Source organism: Mesoplodon mirus (assembly GCF_964341445.2).
Source record: "Mesoplodon mirus genome assembly, chromosome: 11".
Classification (NCBI taxonomy): domain Eukaryota; kingdom Metazoa; phylum Chordata; class Mammalia; order Artiodactyla; family Ziphiidae; genus Mesoplodon; species Mesoplodon mirus.
The window spans coordinates 87,734,662-87,755,854 of NC_138987.1; the positions used below are offsets into that span (position 1 = coordinate 87,734,662).

The window sequence follows — 21,193 nt, forward strand, 5'->3', positions numbered from 1 at the left end:
ACCAATTTTAGCTGTTACTTGAAGTTACATAAAAGGCTATTGCCTTCAAGAGGAAAAAATGTCAGAAGTAAACCATAGTTACTATTGGATTCTCTGAGTATCCACACAGACGAGACAATAGCTTCTTAACAGTCAAAGAATGTGTGTGCATGTGTGACTTAAAGAAGAAACTTCTTAACAGGAAAAGGAGAGATGCTTTTGCTCTGAGGCCAACCACATCCTGTGACCTCATGACTGTGAGACAGTCCATATCTTATGTCGTCATATCAAGCTCTAGAGGTCTTGCCAGAGAGAAAGGAGAGTGGGGTAAGGGATTAGATGGTCTAAGACCCAGAGGGATATTTGACAGAAATACTAAAAGAAGAAATCTAAAAACTCTGGTTTATTACTTATGGAGTTAAAGAGATTTTCAAAAGCATGAAAGATTACAATAAGTTTGCTAGATGTTTAAATTTGAGGCAAAATAAAAAGAGGCACAATTGATTCCTCCAAAAGGAGGAGGTGGTAAATAAATTTTGTCCTAAATATCCACTAGAGGGTGCAAGGTAGAAGAGAAAATTTCATAATAAGATACTTAGCATTATCTTATGATTAAGGTCTGTTTGCCAGATCAATGATCTAATGTTTAAAATTTCCAACAGTTAAAAAATTTTAGTTATAGTCAAGCAATATCTATCGCCTTTAATAAGTAAACCACAAGTAGTTTAAAGCCAAGAAATCTGCCTTATATCTAAGCATGTAAGAGATGAAATAAAACAATGTTTGAAAAATACATAGAAGATAAACTTGTTTTGATTACTGCAGGAAGAGGATTTTAAATAATGAACAACTATATGGTCCTCAAATCATATCTTCACAGAAATTAAGACTACCTACTAATATGAAAGCATAGTTCCCCTGATAAAAGAATGCCATTAAAATAAAAGGAAGTGATGAAAAGTCACCTTTTCTCTTTAATTTGAAGAGTAATAGTGTCCTGGTAACATAACTCCTGGTAACATAACAGGAATAACACTGACTATGAAATGATAAAGGTAAGTACTTGCTTGAACTTAGTATTTCTAACAGTGTCTCTTTCTCTGCATAAATATGTAAGTCAGTTTCTTTTCTGCTCTAAGGTAGTTAATCTATATAAAAATCCACAGGAGAAACTTGACAGGCCTGTGGTTTGACTATAGACACAGAGTTGCTTGCTGGATTTGTTTCCCTAAGGAAGTACTCCAACTTCCGTTTTAAGGAAGAGGAAATTAACATTCAGTGAAGTAAAGAAACCCTCCCAGGTTATAAAGACTCTGGAAAACAGCATCTTGTATTTAGGCAGTCAGACATTCAGGGAAAGGTATCAGGAAGACACTGAAATGGCAACATGATTCCAAATTCTACTGATGAGTATCTCTTCCACTTAAACTTAAAAGCTATGTCAGATATGTGCTATCATGTGTAGCACATAAATAAAACATGATATGGTAAATAAAGATATGGTACTCACCGTTTTGCCTTGGAGGCTCTGGGGGCTAACGGACTGTAAGGTTAGGCCAGCTGGCATTGACCTCCTGTCAGGCACATACAGGTGCTAGGAAGATAAAGGCACAGTATAAATTCTGTGGTCAATGTCAGTGATGAAAATTATATTATAAAATGCCATTTAAAATTGCTATTGGTGCTTATGAAAGAAGACAGATACTAAAACTTCAGGACTAAAATACAGACACTGATGAACAGAATAATTCCATACAGTATGGCTCAGTGGTTCTCAAACTTATTGGTCTCAGGAGCCCTTTACATCCTTAAAAAGGAGATTTTAGTGACAAGAGTGGCATTATTTTACAGTTTTGCAAATCTCTTTAATGTCTGGCTGGATTTTCATATCTGCTTCTGTATTCGATCTGTTGTGATCATCTCTTTTAGGGGAAGTACATGAAGAAAAGTCACCTTCGATATACATAATTGGAAAAGGGAAGAGAACTTGAATAGCTTTTTTTGGATATTTGCAGATGTTCTTCTTTGATACGGCACTAAAGGTCAAAAAGTGGTACTTTCTTAAAGGTTAGTTGCAAAGTGGTATCTGAAACCGTATCAATGAACTTTTTGTACTCTGTCACACTGACATCCATTCATCGGTCTATTTGCACTTTAAATGAATCTTTTACCCATCCATGATTTTGAGACATCAAACACTGGCCATGCGGAAAATACTGGCTCAGTGAGTTATGCAGATGTTCCAAATGCTGGCACATGTTAGTCTACAAGATCAGTAGCGCCTATCTGTTAATACCATTGTTGATCTTTAAGCACCAGAGAGCTGTCAAGCTCACAGAGGCAGATACAAGATTTCCAAAATTCTAATTTTTGCTTGAAAGCTCAAATGTTGTGGTCCGTGACAGATACTGTGGGTTGCTTTCCTTTAAGTGACAGGCTAACATTTCACTCTGAGGAAGTGTCTGTCAAATACCAAGTCTGAACAGCTATAGTTTGTCATTCGTTCTTTCAAGTAAAAATGGTGTTTCATAAAAAAAAGAAGAAGAAAGAAAGAAAGAAAGAAAAAAAAAGGCCTGGGCTCTGCACTAGAGTGACAAGGTTGTGGCGTCAGATGGTTCTGGGTGATTCGAGTTCCAGCCAGGATGATCGAGGTTGTCTGCAATGACCGTCTAGGGACGAAGGTCCGAGTTAAATGCAATACTGATGATACCATTGGGGACCTTAGCGGCTGACTGCAGCCCAAACTGGCACCCATTGGAACACGATTGTTTTGAAGAAGTGGTACATGATTTTTAAGGACCACGTGTCTCTGGGGGACTATGAGATCCATGACGGGATGAACCTGGAGCTTTATTACCAATAGAGCAGAATTTCTTCTCCCACCCTCATCCCACAACACTAGTATGGATGCTTGTTTGGTTTTTTTAAAATATTTATTTTATTTACTTGGTTGTGCCAGGTCTTAGTTGAGGCTCGCAGGCTCCTTAGTTGCGGCATGGATGTGGGATATAGTTCCCTGAACAGGGATCGAACCCGGGCCCCCTGCACTAGGAGTGCATAGTCTTATCCACTGCACCACCAGGGAGGTCCCTGGATGCTTTTTTTTTTTTTTTTTGCGGTACGTGGGCCTCTCACTGTTGTGGCCTCTCCTGTTGTGCAGCACAGGCTCCGGACGCGCAGGCCCAGCGGCCATGGCTCACGGGCCCAGCCACTCTGCGGCATGTGGGATCTTCCCGGACCGGGGCACGAACCCGTGTCCCCTGCATCGGCAGGCGGACTCTCAACCACTGTGCCACCAGGGAAGCCCCTGGATGCTTATTTTTGAAAACTCATATTAATAAAAACTTAGAGGCTGAAAAACAAAAACAAAAACAAAAACAGAAACAAAAACAAAAATGGAGCTAGTTCTGCTGGCAACTCAAATAACCACTCAAGTGTTTTTGCCTGAGACAACTATTAGCACTTTGGTATGCAGAGAGAAATGCTTTAAGTACATTTCCCATTTCATCACACAGAATATTAAAATGCTATGGAATGAAAAGTCAAGATTGAATAAAATTATCTTTTACTGTTTCATCAAAGGGATTTATTTTTATGGCAAGTCTGTAGCAGTGAAGCATTACAATGACCACTAGGATAGTCTGAGCCATTCCCTTGACTTAGGCTAAGGTGCTAGTACTTTTATCCACTGTTCCTTTCGCACTATTAGAAAATGGTAACACAATGAATAATGCCTTATTATTATAAAAATAGTTCTGACCTTACAGGCTCCCTGAAAGGGTCATGGGGACCCTCAGGTACCCCCCAGGTACTCCCTAAGGGTCCATGAACCCTACTTTGAGAACCACTGATCGCATCAAGGAAGATGATGGGACAGTTTGAAAGAAAAATTGGCGATGTTGGAGAAGTTTTTCGAGAGGAGGAGATGTTTAGTTGACTGGGAAAACTGGCTAGAGAGCACACACGCATCTCATATCTGCTGTTGCAAGAGATGGTAAATTTTGGCCATGAGAACACTCATCAACCACGCACTAATAATTTGTATTAGATCAGATTTCTCTCGAATACTGTTACTATTTTTATTAGTCTTTGGATGTACAAAGTGACAAAACATTGACCTTTGCTACAGCAGAGTTCAAAGTGAGCTTTTTTTGGTGAGACGAACTAAAGCTTCCTCCAGAAGAAAATTCCTGATTGACTTATTAATTTCTAACTAATGCTTATTTATGGAAAAATCAAGCAAATGCTTTATGCAATGATGTAACCGAAGGAGTCAGCCCATCGCCAGGATAAGAAAAGGTGCTTTTCAAAATGGAATAAAGCAAGGTGTTCTTGAGAATTAAAAAGAAAGTGACAGGAAAATTCCTTTTCACTTTAGGACAGACATTAGAGACCCAGCTGCACACAGGGTGACTGATCAAAACAACTGCTTCAGCATTATGAAAAGCTGATCGATGCAAAGCACTCGAATTCACTTCAAAAAATCTACTAAGCAAGGCTTATACCAACTTAAGGTGCAAATTAAAGCATGATCTCTATAACCTAATTTTTAAAAAAGTATATATAGAGAATTCCCTGGCAGTCCAGTGGTTAGGACTCCTTGTTTTCACTGATGAGGGCATGGGTTTGATCCCTGGTCAGGGAACTAAAATCCCGCAAGCCATGAGGCATGGACAAAAAAAAAAAGTATATATATCAGTAAGCATTGTTACTTTAATATGCAATTGGGCACCTGAGGAGTATTTCAATATGTCACATCTTCTGCTGGTTAGAAGATATGGTTAGCACTTTAAAAAAAAATTATTTATCTATTTCATTTTTGGCTGTGTTGGGTCTTTGTTCGCGCGGGCTTTTCTCTAGTTGTGGCAAGCGGGGGCTACTCTTCCGTTGCGGTGCGCAGGCTTCTCTTGTTGCAGAGCACGTGCTCTAGGTGCATGGGCTTCAGTAGCTGCAGCACGCAGGCTCAGCAGTGTGGCTTGTGGGCTCTACAGCGCAGGCTCAATAGCTGTGGCACACGGTCTTAGTTGCTCCGCAGCATGTGGGATCTTCCTCGACCAGGACTGGAACCTGGGTCGCCTGCACTGGCAGGCGGATTCTTAACCACTGCGCCACCAGGGAAGTCCTGAGGTCGGCACTTTTATCTTAACAAAGAACATGAAGGGCCTGACACAAGACTGCAGGGATGCTAGAAGAGGGTGGGTGTAGAATTTGTATGTATGAAGGGCCAATCAAAATGTGTGTGGTCTTAACCTACAGAGAAAGCTGATGAGACATGCTATCAAGCAGGGAAGAATACATAATGCATCTGTTCCAAAGAGCTGCTCCTGAGAGATGAAGCATTGCAAGCTTAGGTTTTCTACATGAGATTCTGACACTGCAAAATACTCTTCCTTAATTTTTAAAACAAAAAAAGAGCTGGCCTTGCCTACCTCCTCCCCATTTTCTTGTTTCTCCCATTCAGAGAGAGAGAAACGTGTACTAGAAGTAAAACGCAGCATCCCTGGAGGAGCAGTGAACCCTGGATGAGCAGACGTCTTACCTTGGGGTGATGGGCCCGGTGCCTGCGGTCTATCGTCACATCTCCCCTCTGAATTGGTGAAGACACTTCTGATCTGTAGGTTCGCTGAGGGGAGTAGCCCTGATAAGCAGCTATGGAGCCGTGGGAAGGTGACGTGGGGATGGAGTGCACTGTCTGGTCAGAAATATTAACCATGGTTTTAGGACTGGTCAGGGTGCCATGGCGAGGGAGGGTGCCCTGCTTGTTATAAAACTGACGCTGCTGCCACTCATAAAGCTGCCACATGGTGTCGTCTCTCATGGATCTCCGCTTCTCTTCGGCCGCAGGTCCAGCTGTCTTGTCGTGAACGGAAGGAGTTACGCTGCAGATACTTTCCGGCCGGGTCTTGCTGTTTCTTGGGAGTGTTCTATAGCCTTCAGGGTAGCGGGCCACGATCTGGGCTCTGTGGCTTGGCATATTTCTTGGTAATGTTTGGTAAGAGATTACTCTGAAATAAAAGAACAATTGGAACGTAAAAATGAAGGAGAGTTGTTTCCCAGATTCTAAATTAGAGTAAAATTTTGTTCCCTCCTGGTAGGTAAAACATATACTTAGGACTTATTTTTTTTAAAGACCAAAATATTATACAGGGTACAAGTGATTAATGAACAAATTTTAATCTTTTTATGAAATTCAATTCAATGGATTTAATATATTAAGTGAACAGCATCTATGTCACTCACATAAAAGACTATTAATTCCACACAAGGTACAGTTTTATTGCAAGAAAGAAGAGTATTAAACTTTTTTCAGAAATAAGAATGTTCAAGATCTCATCTCAGGTCTGTCCTCATATCTTATTTGTTTTTATATAAATAAACTCCTAGAATCTCATCTTCACACATCTCACCAGAATAGTTAAATAGGGTTTCTGCGTGTGGATGGAACACTAGAGTTTTTGAGTTGTGCCTAAGAGTGTGAAGACAGGACATGAAGGACTGCAGGTGGTGATGCTCTATTGTACCGTGTCCCTCTGACAGCAGGACTGTTTATGGGAAGAAGTACATCAATCAGTACCTTTGTGGCCTGAAGGAATAATTTCCATTGATAACTTTTCTTAATTTGAGAAATAAAAATGACTTGAAGCCAAAGCTCAAAATTTAATTATTTAAAGACAAAATACTTCCAATATAATATTTCAGATACAAAACTGCAAATCTCTGGAATTTTACAATGCTTTAATATTAGTGAACTTCATTATTAGTCAAGTGGGGAAAAGCAGCTGATCAAAAACCAGGAGGGCCAAGCTTTCATTCTTGCTTTCCCACTAAGTGCGGAGACCTTAGAAAAGTTACACTTCTGGGACTGAGAGAATGTTCAAGTGTGTGTGTGGCGAAGACCAAGAGATCATACTCCTTTTAATACTTGGGGTTATCAACTTTCCATTTAAAAATTTGTGCCAAAAGTATGAAAATTATTTTTAAAAAACGTTACTATTCTATTGCAATGATATATTTAAAGATAAAAAGATACCCCTAAATAAGGAAGGACATAATCTTAAAGTGCTAGAGTCCTTCACATGCTACTGATATCTGGCCAACTGAAACTTTCTCATCTAGAAGACGATCTGATCACAAAGTGGTCTTCAACTCTAAAATCCCATGTCTTATATTGTACTTGAAATATTTCCAATTTCTTCAACCATTCCCCTGAATTGAATTTCCTTCATCATGCTGATCACCCCTCCGCTTTTCAATGTCTTGATTTAAAACAGTCTTGCTCAAAATTTATCCCCGTCACCCTCCCTCCCATACCTCCACCGCAAGAACCACTACACAGGGGCCAACCATCTGATGACTTTTGGGCTGAAGTGAGGGAGAAAAGTACCCAATAATACTCTGATATAAGCAGTAGAAAGAGTTTAATTTTTTGCTGCTTTCTCTTCATGTACATTTCCTAATTTTCCCCTGCTTGGTCTCCCTTCCTATTCCTACCTTCTCCATTAAGCCAGAAACTGGAAGCATGTCAGACAGGGGAAGATGATCCAAGAAATTCTGTCCTAGCGCTCAAGCAACGTACTCCAATATACCTTGGTTTATTTGGCCATTCATAAACTCAAGAAATATTATAGAGACCTTGCTGTGCAAGAAGCTCTGGATTAGGCATAGAACTATATCATAGAAGCATATACTGAAAACATAAATAATATTAACTTTATACCCTGTTTGGAAATCTGTAAAAAGATCATATATAATCATATAAAGAGGGGACACACATTTTCGATCTAAAATACATGAAAAACTGCTTGTGGACTAATGTTTAAATTCCAGTTCAGAAAATCTGATTACACAAAACCCAAGCATTCATAACACGTGAGCAGAGATGGATACTGAAGTTGAACACTTATCGTGTGATCATTAACAACAGGCTATTTTCCTACCAAGTTCGGCTAATTAGGGACCACAAAGTATAAAAGGCTCTTCTGCCATCTTTCGAACTCCTTTTGGAGAATTTTAATGGAAAATCTGGTTGTCATCAAGTATATTTATTTTTATCCCGTATACTTTCTACCATTTTGAGACCTCTTTTTTAAAAAACTACATTCTCCTTCAGTGGTTTTCCCCCAAAGAAATTCAAATTAAGCAAAGTGTGATTTACTTTTAAGTGAAAGCTTAAGAAATGAACTTTGTAAGTGCCTGCATCAGGTTTAGTGCTCCATTCATCAGCAGTTGCCTGTCAAACACCATGAAAACCCTGACCTGTGATTCTGCCACGCAGAACAATGGCTTAGGCTCAGGCATCTGAACGCTGCCCGCGACTCACAAAGAAACTTTCAGGCTCTGCTCACAGATGCAGGCATCTACTATATGACTACATATTAAACCTCTATTCTTTCTATCAGAACTTTAGGAATAAAAGCCAGCCTTTCATAAAGTTTCACAAAACGAATTATACCACGTATTACTATTATGCTTCTTCCCACCAATAAAAATTATTTCATTATAAAACCTTGCAACTGTTTCTTAAGCATGAAGTTCATATGATAATGTAGATGATCTATTTCAGTGATCCAAACTGGACTCCAGCCAGTGAAGCTGAAGCTGGTGGAGCAACGTGGAGAAAACCTTAGCTCAAAATAACCTAAGACTAGCCTTCAGAAGCTGGAAGGTCTGCAGTCAAAATAAAGAGCCTTTATGTGTGTTAATTATACCCAACCAAGGACTTTAACAAGTGCTTGAAAACTAATACTTAGGCTCAACAATTAAAAAAAATTAACTTCCAGATACTGAACCCCTTTAACTATACCCATTCAACCTTAAGAAAGTATGATTTTATTTGAGGAAAAGTGCTTCTATTGAGAAGTGAGATTTAATCAGCTGGGTAGAGATGCAGCAAATCTTCTGGCTGGGATTTTCATTATTGTTTCCCTGAAAACAATTACCTTTATAAGTACTTTCAAACATCCTTTCTTCCCCGCCACCGCCCAGAACTACCTCTGGCTTTTCTTCTGCCGAATCAAATTTTATTTTTGAAACAGCAACTGTTTCTCACAATTGTCCCTTGAGAAAATTAGAAAAGTGAGCACTGAGGGTGGAGGAGAAGAAAACGGAAGTGAGCAACATCACGGGAGTCGGGTTTTGCAGCCCTGGCTGAGCTGCACTCCTGAGAGAAGAGACTGGCAGACAACCACCCAGACCGGAAGGACATGCCACTATTACAAAAGGTCATCTTCTTTTAACCAAAACATTAGTGACTCATTGCTTTCTGGTTTCCTACTATGGAGAGGTAAGAGTTACAGGAAGTCTTCAGTTAATTTTACTGTTAGTTCATTAAAGTACGTTATAAATCTTGCATCACCAGCTTCCCACCTAACAACAACATAACACTTTTTCTCATCCACAATCACCTGCTTTTCCTCCGTTTCCTCTAGCCCTTATTTTTGGTCTCCTTTGCAGGCCCACCATCCGTTTTTTTTCCTTTTTTTTTTTTTTTTTTTTTTTTTGCGGTACGCGGGCCTCTCACTGCCGTGGCCTCTCCCGTTGCGGAGCACAGGCTCCGGACGCGCAGGCTCAGCGGCCATGGCTCACGGGCCCAGCCGCTCCGCGGCATGTGGGATCTTCCCGGACCGGGGCACAAACCCGTGTCCCCTGCATCGGCAGGCGGATTCTCAACCACTGCGCCACCAGGGAAGCCTTTTTTTCCCTTTAAATGTAAATGTTCTTTCTGATTTTCATCCTTACCTTTAAGCATATCTGATATAATGATGACACCCCAAATCTTATTCAAGTCCAGATCTCTCTTTGGAGGTACAGACTGCAGGCACCTCAGATCTAACCTGTCCAATCACTCATTTCCTTCTCTCTTCCCAAACCTTCTCTATGCAGTGAAAGGCACCGGGCGACGCTTGATGACCAGACCAAAAAGCAGGGCGTCATTCTTGATTTCCCCCAGCCGCTCAAATTAGACTTGAGTGAGACCAGTTTGCAATCAAGCACATCCAAGCACCCAACTAGCCTTGTCAATTATATCGTGAATACATCCCCTTCCTCTCCTCATTTCACTCATTCCAATAGTTTTTGAACTTTCTCCAATTCATTCTCCAGATTCTGCAGCAGGGATGATACTGCTGAAACACCCATCTGCACACATCTCCTCTGGCTTCTCTCTCCAGCCTCGCTTCCCATCCATCATCACAGCAGTTGTGCCTAAGCCAGACTCATGTCTTCAGAGTCCTTTCCCAGCTCTATCAGCTTTGCATATGTAAACCAAGACAAGCATACCATCCTTCATATCTTGCCCCATATTTCACTTCCTCCAAAGAGGTTTTCCTGAACCCTTAGGTTGTGTTGGTTGTCCCCGAAACATCTTCTTACAACATCCTGTTCTTCCATCACTGTATTTGTCACCATATACTGTACCTGTCTGTTTAACTTTCTCCTCTAGTGGACTAAGAACCTTTGTGAGAAATCTGGACTATATCTTTTCAGTATTTCACTTTCTGGCCCCATGATTACCATAGAGTAGTTATACAATAAGTATATGAAAGAACAGATGTGTACATGAATGAATAAACGCTTAGATGAATAAATATAATACTTAGCCATGTGCATTATGAGTTTAAGAAAGCCAAGGAATGAGACTGAGAACTAGAGAGCCTAAGCCTTTCTGGTCTCCACATTACATGTCTCAGGAGAGCTTTGCATGACATCAAGCTGCAGAAGCTACTAGTGGAAAACAGCAGGGCAGTGGGGAGAGTGAAGACAAGTTCTCACTCTGTGTGTGTGTGTGTGTGTGTGCACGTGTGTATGTGTGTACGCACGTGTGCATGTAGAGGGGTGAGGCTAGGTCTTGCTCCTTTCCTCATCCCAAACAAACATGATCTGTACCCACAGCCTATGCCTTCTCTTGTGCTGGGCCAGGGAGGATGACTCCTTGCTGTAAGTCAAGTTGGGTGACAGAGTACTGAGAGGCAGAGAAAAAACACTGCTATCTGATCACCATCAAAACAAGATGAGTAACGAAGCTGTAATATCTCAAACGCAATTTGAACTTAATACTTTGAATTGGTATCTCAGAAATCAGTCTCCCACCAACATAACAGGAAAGAAACCTGGGTTCACAACACGTAACAAGACACTTACCCCCTGGTTTCTTCTTCATGACCTCTCCCCTTCTGGATTTTAATCCACTGTTCCAGCTGTTGCATTGAATTCGTTCTCTGTATGACTCGATCAGCCTCTGTGTGTAAGGGCCCTGTATTTGGGTGACTTCCACCTCTAAGATCTGCCAGGCTAACATTGACTGTTTTGTTCTCTGGACTATTCACATTGACTGGCCTGTAGTGTCCAGTCTGACCCGGGCACGTTGACCCGCTCTCATATTCAGACGACAGAGAATTCAGTTTTACACTGTTAATTTTTGTTAAAGGTCTATCTTGGCCATCCTTCTGAAATCCGTATCTTTCAGCTTCTAATGCCTTTTTTTCTTCATTTTTGCTCATTTCCTTGTTTTTCTGGTTATTTTGGACCTCTGGTTTAATGAGCACTCTATGGTTGGGAAAGTTATTGATTTCTTTAGTTGGTGCATTCTCAGATGTAATCTTATCCACTCTGAAATCAGAGAAGAAAGCCAGAGTAAATCAGATGAAGTAATGCACATGTTATTTCTGGGATTCAATCTAGGAAAAATATAAAATTACCCTCGACTTTACCAAAAAAAACCCCGAAACGGTCACAGAGGAGAAGTTTGCACAAATCCCCAGTATTGTAGTATGAAAATTCAAGTACGACACCAGAATGTATAAATAGAAAGGGGAAAAAAATTAAACCTAAAATATACAATGTATAAAGCACTAGAGGAAAAAAAGTGATGAGTGTCCCCACCATTAGAAATCTGGAAAGAAAGCAAATAAGACTGCCCTTTGACAGTGAAACCACAAAAATCCACACTTAAAAGACCACAGTAACTCGTCATTTGAAATAACATGGTTTCCAGCCAGGAGGGTTAACTCACCATGAGACAAACATGACTCTGGTTTGTGGCAATGGAAATTACACTCTGATGCTATCAAAGATCTGAACCATATGACTGATTAACTCTCTGTGTCTGTGTTCAAGAGGACCTGAGTTTCAGGTAAGAGCTCTTGGAGCCAGACTGCATGTGCTCAGCTGACAGCTCTACCTCTTACTAGCGGTGTTTTGGGCAAGGTGCAGAAACTGACCAAGCCTCAATCTTCTCTGTGGTGAATGGGGAAAATTGTAGCACCAAGGAGACAAGATTGTTGTGAGGACTACATGAGTACATCAGTGGCTGCCACAGACTTTATTACCACTACCATTCCATCTCATCAAGCAATTGTGGATTAGAATCTGGCATCTTGGGTCCACATCACCACAGGAAGAATGGGCTGCTCAGCAGTATGTGCCTGGGCCAGTGGACAGTTTTATTGCTCACCATGCCAGCTGTTATATCTGGGTCTTTTTGATGAGAATCAGCTTCCCTGAAACCAATCACTTCCAGGATCTGACAAGACCAAGCTGAGTGTCTGAACCTGCACGAAATTGCCAAGATCATACCACACCAGGGAGGCCCCTCTCGGGAACTGGCCAACCTTGCACATTTCAATACATAATAATGCTCCTATTGGGTCCTAAGAGTGCTATTGCTGCCAGTTTCAGTGATGTGTAGAAAATACATAATCTATACATATCCTATACAGCTGTACAGAGATAGCTAGTTAGGAATACAGTCAGTGAGAAAAAATAAAAGGAAATGTGACTATCTTCTTTGGAGTACAGTTATGGACTATCCATATATTTATGTTAGATATAACTCACAGCTTCCAGATTCGAAGGAATATTAGACACTGTTAAGTTTACTAAGATAGCCTATAGAGCTTCTTTCCCTTGAAAGATAAAAGTCAGAGAAGATCTACACTAAAAGCACATTCATCCGTGCTAAATTCAGGGGTGGGGAGGATTTTTTAACACTGAATATCAAATATCTGAAAAGGTTTTTAAAAATTAGTTACCTCTAGTCTACCAAAAGCTATTATTTTAAATTAGAACTGCAATGACTTTTTCCTCAATTTTTTTCTCAAAGATTTAAGAGATGTAATCAAAAAAGACACATGCTGACTTTTCTCTAAGTGGAACTAAAACTGATTCAGAAATGTATGCTAAGATAACATAAATAATGTAAAACTTGTGATCCAATTTTAAAAACTGACATTTAAGTTACTGCAGAAAATACATGCAAATATAGAAAATGAAAATAATGGGCCCAGAGATGGAAATTATTCAGAGAATGTATATTATGCTTAGAATTTTAATGCCATCAATGTTCTGCACACTCGGGGACAATGACATTGTAGTTCACAGGTTAAATACTTTATAAATTTAGAAGAAATGAACTGCCTAGTTAAACACTGGATGTTCTATCTCTTAGGTGATATGCCATGATAAACATTTGTAAGTATTCTGGCCATACGGGAAAAAGAGCCCAATACCTTAAAACCAAGTAAACAAAATCTCCCTATCTTATGAAATGAAATAGCATAGTAATTAGGTACCTTCATATTGAATGATTAAGACTACCAGGGCAGAATAAAAATGCTAAGAGCTAGAAGTAGAATAAAGGACATAATTTCTAGAGGATAATGGTGACTGACACCAGGTTGGGCACATAGGTGGTATTCAACAATTCCTGGCTAATAGGGCAAATTATATCAACACAACTGGCTAAAAATTGCTGTGGGCACATATTCAACGAATAGTTGTCACAGTCAAAACAAAATATTGAATATCATCTTTATCACCATAAATTATGAGTAATTATTAGTTTTTAGAGTGGAAAATACAAGAAAAGAAAATGGAAGTTGAAATTCTGGGATAAGTGAACACACAATACTGAAATTACCTGGCAATCATATATCTTAATTATTATATTGATTTCTGTATTCTAAACAATTCCCTGAAAAGTCTACTCTTAAGTTAATATTATCTTAAGATTTTCAAAGAATTTTTTTCACCTACAAATTTTCTCTAGCTGTCAATCATAATCACCCCATTTTTATGTCCATTCAGGTCATTTTTACACATGGAATTCCAAAAGCAGATTTTCCTTTTATTAGCTCTCAACCCAGAAAATGTATACGGTTGAGGTGGTTACTTTTTTTTTTTGGCTGCGTTGGGGCTTCGTTGCGTCTTCGTTGCTGTGCACAGGCTTTCTCTAGTTGCAGCGAGCGGGGGCTACTCTTTGTTGCAGTGTGCCAGCTTCTCATTGCGGTGGCTTCTCTTGTTGCGGAGCACGGGCTCTAAAGCACAGGCTCAGTAGTTGTGCCGAGCAGGGGTTACTCTTCGCTGCAGCGTGCGGGCTTCTCACTGCAGTGGCTTCTCTTGTTGTGGAGCATGGGCTCTAGGAGCGCGGACTTTAGTAGTTGTGGCTCACGGGCTTCAGTAGTTGTGGTGCACGGGTTTAGATGCTCCGTGGCATGTGGGATCTTCCAGGACCAGGGCTCGAACCCGTGTCCCCGGCATTGGCAGGCAGATTCTCAACCACTGCACCACCAGGGAAGCCCCGAGGTGGTTACTCTTAAAAACAGGTGTCCCAGAGTTCAACCCTGGACCTTCTTTCCTTTTTTTCTCCATACTTTTCCCTAGCTCTAATTACTAGTGATTAGTTAAGTTAATTTGGAATAGATACTTTAAAAAATAAACACAAATTTACTTATATAGCATCAACTTGAGTCTTTTAACCAACACAGTCAAAAGACTTTATTAACAGGTACACTTAAAAAAAAAAAAAGATTTACAATGTAACAATCCTATAATTTCCTGAGAAGAGAGCAAAAAGATCAAATTTGCAAGTTAGCGATCTTCCTTATATGCGATATGCACTCAATTGTTGCTGACTGGAAGAAAAATTTAACTGTATCATAGATCTTTCTTCAACTTATAGGAATATATAACAAAAATGTTGTAAGCCCATTATTCAGCTGCTATTTACATATTTTAGAAACAGATTTCCTCTCACTAGTTCTTAATATAGTCAAATATTAAAATGATTCATATGTTAAAGCAGGGGGAAAAAATCACACTTAGATCAATTTTAACAGTACATATTTATATTACTGAAGAATCTAAGCCCTGGAGTTTTAAAAGAAAGAAGGTAGAATTCATCAAGAAGTAGATATACTTAGAAATAATCTAAACGCTTGATGAACTATTTTCTGGAGACATTCATCATAAAACAATCAGAATTAACCCAGAAATGCCAAAGAAACGAAACTCATCAAAAAGTTTTATTTTAATTTATTAAACTTGAAAAACATACAACATAATATAAAAACACAATGAAATTAACTTCATGACTATAAATTCTCTTCTAAGATTCAGAACCTTAAAAAACACTGTCTTGTGTACTTTTAAGATAGCAATTGAAAATGTACTTACCGGAAATTAAACGTAATTCTGTAAGAAGAAAGAACATTCAGTTGGAATGTTAGGATTCTGGATTCACCTCAGTACACTGATAGGTGAAAATGAATAAGGAGGGTAGGTGGAATAAAAATGCAGGTAGTATTTCAAACTAACTAAAGGTGTATTCGTTTAATATAAAACATGAATTAATCCTTGCTTTCTGAGGAAGAAATGGTTTCATATCATGACTACTAAAATGATATGTACTATGATCATGACATACTTGCAAGGCATGGAATAAAACGGAAGTGGAAATCACCATTATTTTCCCTACAAGCCTTTACCTTTTCACAGGTTCTGTCTGTACCAGGGCAGCATCTAACATGGCTTTCATCCACAACTCCATTTCCTTTCCTGTGTCAGTGCAGAAATAATAGGTCCGCATGTTTGGATGGGCTGCCTGATTGAAAATGGCACGATCATTTAAAATAGAAATATGGTATCTGTAAAAGAAAAAGAAAGAAAGTTTAGTGGCTCTCTACACAGATCATTACTATCCAATTTCAAAGAAAGCAGACTTGTCTTACATACCGATATAGAAATGAGGGACTTAAGAAAAATACAATTCAATAAACTATATACATATTACATTTCTTCTCCTAACTTTACCATTTTTCTTTTTCTTAAAAAAAAAAAAAAGATGTATAGGAGGGGAAGGAGGTAAGAAAGGAAGCACCTGGCTGTCCCTGTTCCATGCACACATCCCTAGCAATTTCCATTTACTACAATTCACATCTCTCTATTCAAGAATGTTCCAGAGCAACCAGCAACACAATTCATTGAAATGTACATGTCATAGCATTTCCCTCTTGTGTTACCAATTCCTTTAGCCCTTAAAAGGTGCTGCTGTTTAAAGCATTTTGACTAATCCTTACAGACACCTATACACAAACCTAAAAGATTTATAAATGACCCAAAATGGCACTGCCCTTTAGCTTTTCTTCTCAAGTTTCAGAGTTAAAATGTAAATACACTGGGTTTGAGGCCTATATAACGGGCAAGTAGGTTTCTTTCTTTATGGTGACAATCTGCCTCTATCCAGAGAAACAGAAAACAACACAAAGAAGGCGCTGCTGAGGGATAGCTACCCAAGTTCAAGCACTGAGTGCTCAGCTTAGCCCTGGGCCTGCAGCGCAAAGATGGACAGCAGCAGTAGCTACATCAGAGCAGAAAACAAAGCCAGATGAACACAACATGGTTAAATCAACTAGACTTCAATAAAATTTCTTTAAAAAGGGGGGGGGGAGAAAGAAAACAAAGGCCAGGGTGGGGAATTCTGTGGGGGAAACCATTCTTAATTTCCATTTAAGAATGCCTGTGACAGCTCCCTGGTAGACACTGAAGGACAAGGAAAATGAAACAAAAGCTATTTCAGCATAGAATGAGGCAGAAGGAAGGGTACTAAGCACAGTCAGTCTAAAGAGATGAGAGGAGTATATCTGGAGCCACACACTTCACTCAGAGATCTTGACTATCTGCTTTACCTACAATGCCAAATTAGCTGCTTCAGAATCTTTTTCAGAATCAGGATATAAATAAATTCAATCAACACAGTGAGCAAATTAACCTACAGAACCAACAAATCTCACTTGACCACGTAAGGGATGTAACACTATCTACGGAAACCACGTGAAAGAAACAGGTCAAATGTCACCGGTTGTTAAAATGATTAAAACCACCACCAAGTGTCACTGGACTGGCTGAGTGGGGTTTTGGAGAAATGGATGAAGACCACTGCCCCTATCTGTGATCAACGGAAGGAACACTGGGCTGGTGCTCAGAAGACCCAGGTGTAGCCAGGACTCAAGACACTAACAAACCACACCCAAGCTCGTGATCCATCAAATGGGAATATTTACAAGATGATGGCAAAGTTCCCGATTTAGCTTTAAGTTCCACAGTTTTGTTCAACAATTGTCTATAGTTTCTACTTACCACTGTGAAAGCAGCAGCATCAGTGCCAACGGACTTAGTAGTAAAAGTGGCTCATAAATTCAGAGAAAACAACATGGCAGAGAAGAGAATTTGAAACAGAAATCATTATTCTCGTTATAGATAAAATCCAATCAAAATTAAACCCAATAATTACAGAGACAGTATACTTAACACGCATGGTCACTTTTACTGCTATTTTAACATTCTATTTATTTATATATTTTTTAAAATCTGTGTTTTTTTAGAGTTTAAGAACCCAGCAAAATGTCCTATGACTAGTACAGATTCAATAAACATTTGACAAGTTGATGAGCAAACAAAAAAATTTAAACCTGTGCCCAAATAACAGTGTTAGTATCATAGAGTTGGGCAGTGTACTTTTAAAAAGTTATTACTTTAAGTTATCGGTATTCGAGTTTGCTATAGCATCTTAAAATACTTAATTCCATTTCGCTGGTTCATACTGTTAATAACATTTATTGAAATGGGTAGCGACTGCCCTTGTAGCCACTGGTCTTTGCTCAGATATTACATTCTCTTTGAGGTCACCCATCACCCTCCCACCACTCTGCCTTTCCCTCTTTTTTCTCCATAGCTAATAATGTAACACATTAATTGGCAAAAGTTGTAAATCAGCTGCAGTCCTGAGTATTCTTTAAAAGTGGACAGGAATTAAAAACTGAATCAATTTTATAATGGTGCAAACATTTTCATTGTTAAATAACAGAATGTTACCCTTGTATTTCCTCTCTTCCTTAAAATGAAAAATTTAAACCCTTCAGAGTTCTTAATTTAACACTGACTTAAAAAAAAATAGGTGACTTCTGAAATTTATTTCAGCCATAATCATAAAGCAAAGAATGCAGTATGGTCCTTGAAAACAAAAATAACCAACTTAGCATTCAAGTGGCCTCTTACTTGAGGGCGCTCTACAAGGCAGCACATCACAGAGATGGGTGGGTATTGTTAGTTAGGGGAGGGAGGCTCAGGTCTGCTTAGATTTAGTAATAGATTTAATGTTTCAACTGCAATATTCTCTCAAAACTATCTGATGTTCATGAAGTACTTAGACCCAAGAATATCTTTGCAAATATCCTATAAAATCATGAACACACATGTATTATGTTAAATAACACACCACCCCCAAATTTACTATGAAAAAATTCAAACATACAGTAACCTTTAAGGAATAGTACAATGATCACCAGGACACCTACAGCTATATCTATCAATTATTAGCATTTTAACATATTTGCTTTAACTAGAACCATTTGAAAGTAGAGACATAAAAGATGCTTGGCCCCTAAACATTTGAGCATGTACTGCCTAATTAAAGGGACACTCTCCTCCTCGACCCTAAGACCACTATTATGTTTTAAATATAAAAATAACTGTTACTAAAATATCTTTTTATAATAATCCATGGTCAATATCCACTTTTTAATCAGTGCAAGATTCAAATACAGAATAAAAAAGTATGATTATTTCCTTACCTTAAAAGCATATTTGCGATTAATGTGATCCTCGGAGGTAAGCATAGCTATCTGAAAACTAGGCAACAGTATGCTTCCCAGAATACCCTCTTCTTTCTCATCTAAGAGATAATTGAACATCTGATTAGAATTTTAAATGTTCTCATGAAACAGAATAAATTTTCTTGAAACTTATTTTGACAAAAATCAAAAGATTTTCATATATGAATGAAGAATTCATGTATTGTTTAGGTAGTTCTTTGTAAGGTTTTAAAAGAAAATATTAAACAGCAGAGTATATATACTGCTTTACTTTCAACACGCTTCCCTATCCTAAGCAAATCAGAAACTGGCCCACATGTCAGAAAAATGTCAATTAGACAGAAAAACAACATACATTTGTTTGGCATATAGACGGCATTCTACGAAGCCCTTTGACATGTGATTCACTGAAACTACATTAGTATATAAGTGATGACACAGAAAAGTTATAAAAGGAATCCACCCACATTGCTGGTAGGATATAAATGTGCAACCGTTTTAAAGCTAGGACAAATGCACGGCTCACTTGTCACATCCTTCAGACTTGGCTCAATTTCTCATCAATGAAGCCTTCCTTGACTGCTCTATTTTAAAGTGCTTCCCACCCTGACCCATCCCAGAGCCCTCTCTTCTCCTTCTGGAACTCCAGCACTGTCTCCCCTCACCACCACCCCAATTATTGCTGATACACTGTATGTTTTAGTTTTTTATTTATCTTCTTTCTCTCTTCACTGGAATGTGAACTCCAAGAAGACATTTAGAACAACAGTAGGAGATACTCAAAAAATCTTGAATAAATGATGATACACATAAATACATTATTGTTAACTATGCTATAAAAATCATATGCTTTTTAAGCATATATCTTTGAAGGGTTGTTTTTAATCAGTTGCTACAATATAGAATAAAGTTATGGGAATAAATTACAGGCCTACAAGGCAAGCACATAAAATATACCCAGGAAAATGATAAAACATTAATCTCGGCACAGTATAGATTCACATTATTAACTTGCTGCCTGGGGGCAGAGATGTTTATGAAACTTGAAATACATAGTACATTGTTAGAGACCCAAAAGACAAGTTAATAAAGCTGTGCATTAGGCTGATGAGCTCACCAATGAGAAAAACCATAAATGAGAAATAATTCTTTTTATTATGCTTGCCATGTTTTTTTATTATTATAAACTTAACGAGGGATTTTATTTATTTTCCCCTCACTTCTAGACTATATGGTGAAACTTCCAAAAGAAAAAAGTCACATTAGAGGTTATTTCTATAGCTTGTCTCATAACAGTGGAACAAAATTTTGCTTTTACTATACTGTACTCATTCAGGTATAGTTCACTAATACAAGGAAGAATGAACAAAAGTGCAAATTTATTCTAAAAGGTAAAAAAAAAAGAGGCAGACAGCAGACATCAATTATAGAGAACATGACAATTTTCTATAATTGAGTCATATTCTAATTTTAAATCCAATTTTATGCTTATATAAAGCATATAATCAGAAACAGCTTGAAGTCATCTTTATTAAAAGATTATTTTTTATCAAATAATACCTTCTTCTATGTTGCATAATTGGAAAACTGACTTTCCTAAAGTTATTTCAGAATATGCAGCAGCAATAAGCACAGGGTGACTTCACTGGATTATCATGGACTGTTTCCTGGCCAGATTCCAAGCAGCTCTGAGATCCTGGGCAAGTTACTGATGCTGGGCATCTCAGTTTCATCTACTACAAAACTGAGGAAAACAAGGCTTACCACTAAGGAACTTGTTGTGAGGGTTAAATGAGTTAACAGACATAATGAACGCAATAATGCACTCAGCTCATACCAAGTGTTCAGTAACTACTGCCATTATTACATAAAAATGAAGGCATATAAAATCTTCATCTGTCAAATGACTATCCGAAGAGTCCCCTGCGAGGTCACTTAAATGTTCCTAATCATTTAGTTCTCTACCTAGGTAACTGTCTATCTAGGCAACTGTCTTACTGACATTTTTTTACTGTCTTAACTCTACCTAGGTAACTGTCTTAGTGTCTATCACCCAGAGGGCCTCGTATACTGCCAAGCGAAGGGTAGGAACTGAGTGATGTTTGTAGAAAGAATGAAATCCTCGTTGGGGACGGAGAGTCGGCCGGGCCTTTCTTAGCCTGCACAGCAGCCTAACTTCTCCCTCTGCCCTATCCTACTTCCCTCCGTCCCCGGGCCCAGGTCCCAATACCAAGAACACTCCCCAGTAGGCCTCTTGCACCCTGATCTCCATCACAAGGCTCGCTTCC

At 38.8% G+C, this 21,193-nt stretch overlaps 1 protein-coding gene and 1 pseudogene across 9 annotated transcripts in view; one reads left to right on the forward strand and one right to left on the reverse strand.

Annotated features, from left to right (window-relative positions):
• The window catches only part of PLEKHA5 (pleckstrin homology domain containing A5), a 236,646-nt gene that overhangs the window by 61,380 nt on the left and 154,073 nt on the right, over positions 1–21,193 (reverse strand). For all 8 annotated transcript variants that reach the window (XM_082636505.1, XM_082636500.1, XM_082636504.1 and 5 more), the window contains 5 exons: positions 18,885–18,985; positions 15,741–15,856; positions 11,119–11,586; positions 5,519–5,984; positions 1,490–1,573 (listed from right to left, as the gene is read on the reverse strand). In XM_082636505.1, coding sequence (XP_082492631.1) covers positions 1,490–1,573; positions 5,519–5,984; positions 11,119–11,586; positions 15,741–15,856; positions 18,885–18,985 — 1,235 coding nt within the window. The remainder of the gene's footprint in view (positions 1–1,489; positions 1,574–5,518; positions 5,985–11,118; positions 11,587–15,740; positions 15,857–18,884; positions 18,986–21,193) is intronic.
• On the forward strand, positions 2,562–2,842 carry LOC309812131 (ubiquitin-like protein 5; annotated as a pseudogene). The gene has a single exon. The product of its transcript is annotated as a ubiquitin-like protein 5 (transcript).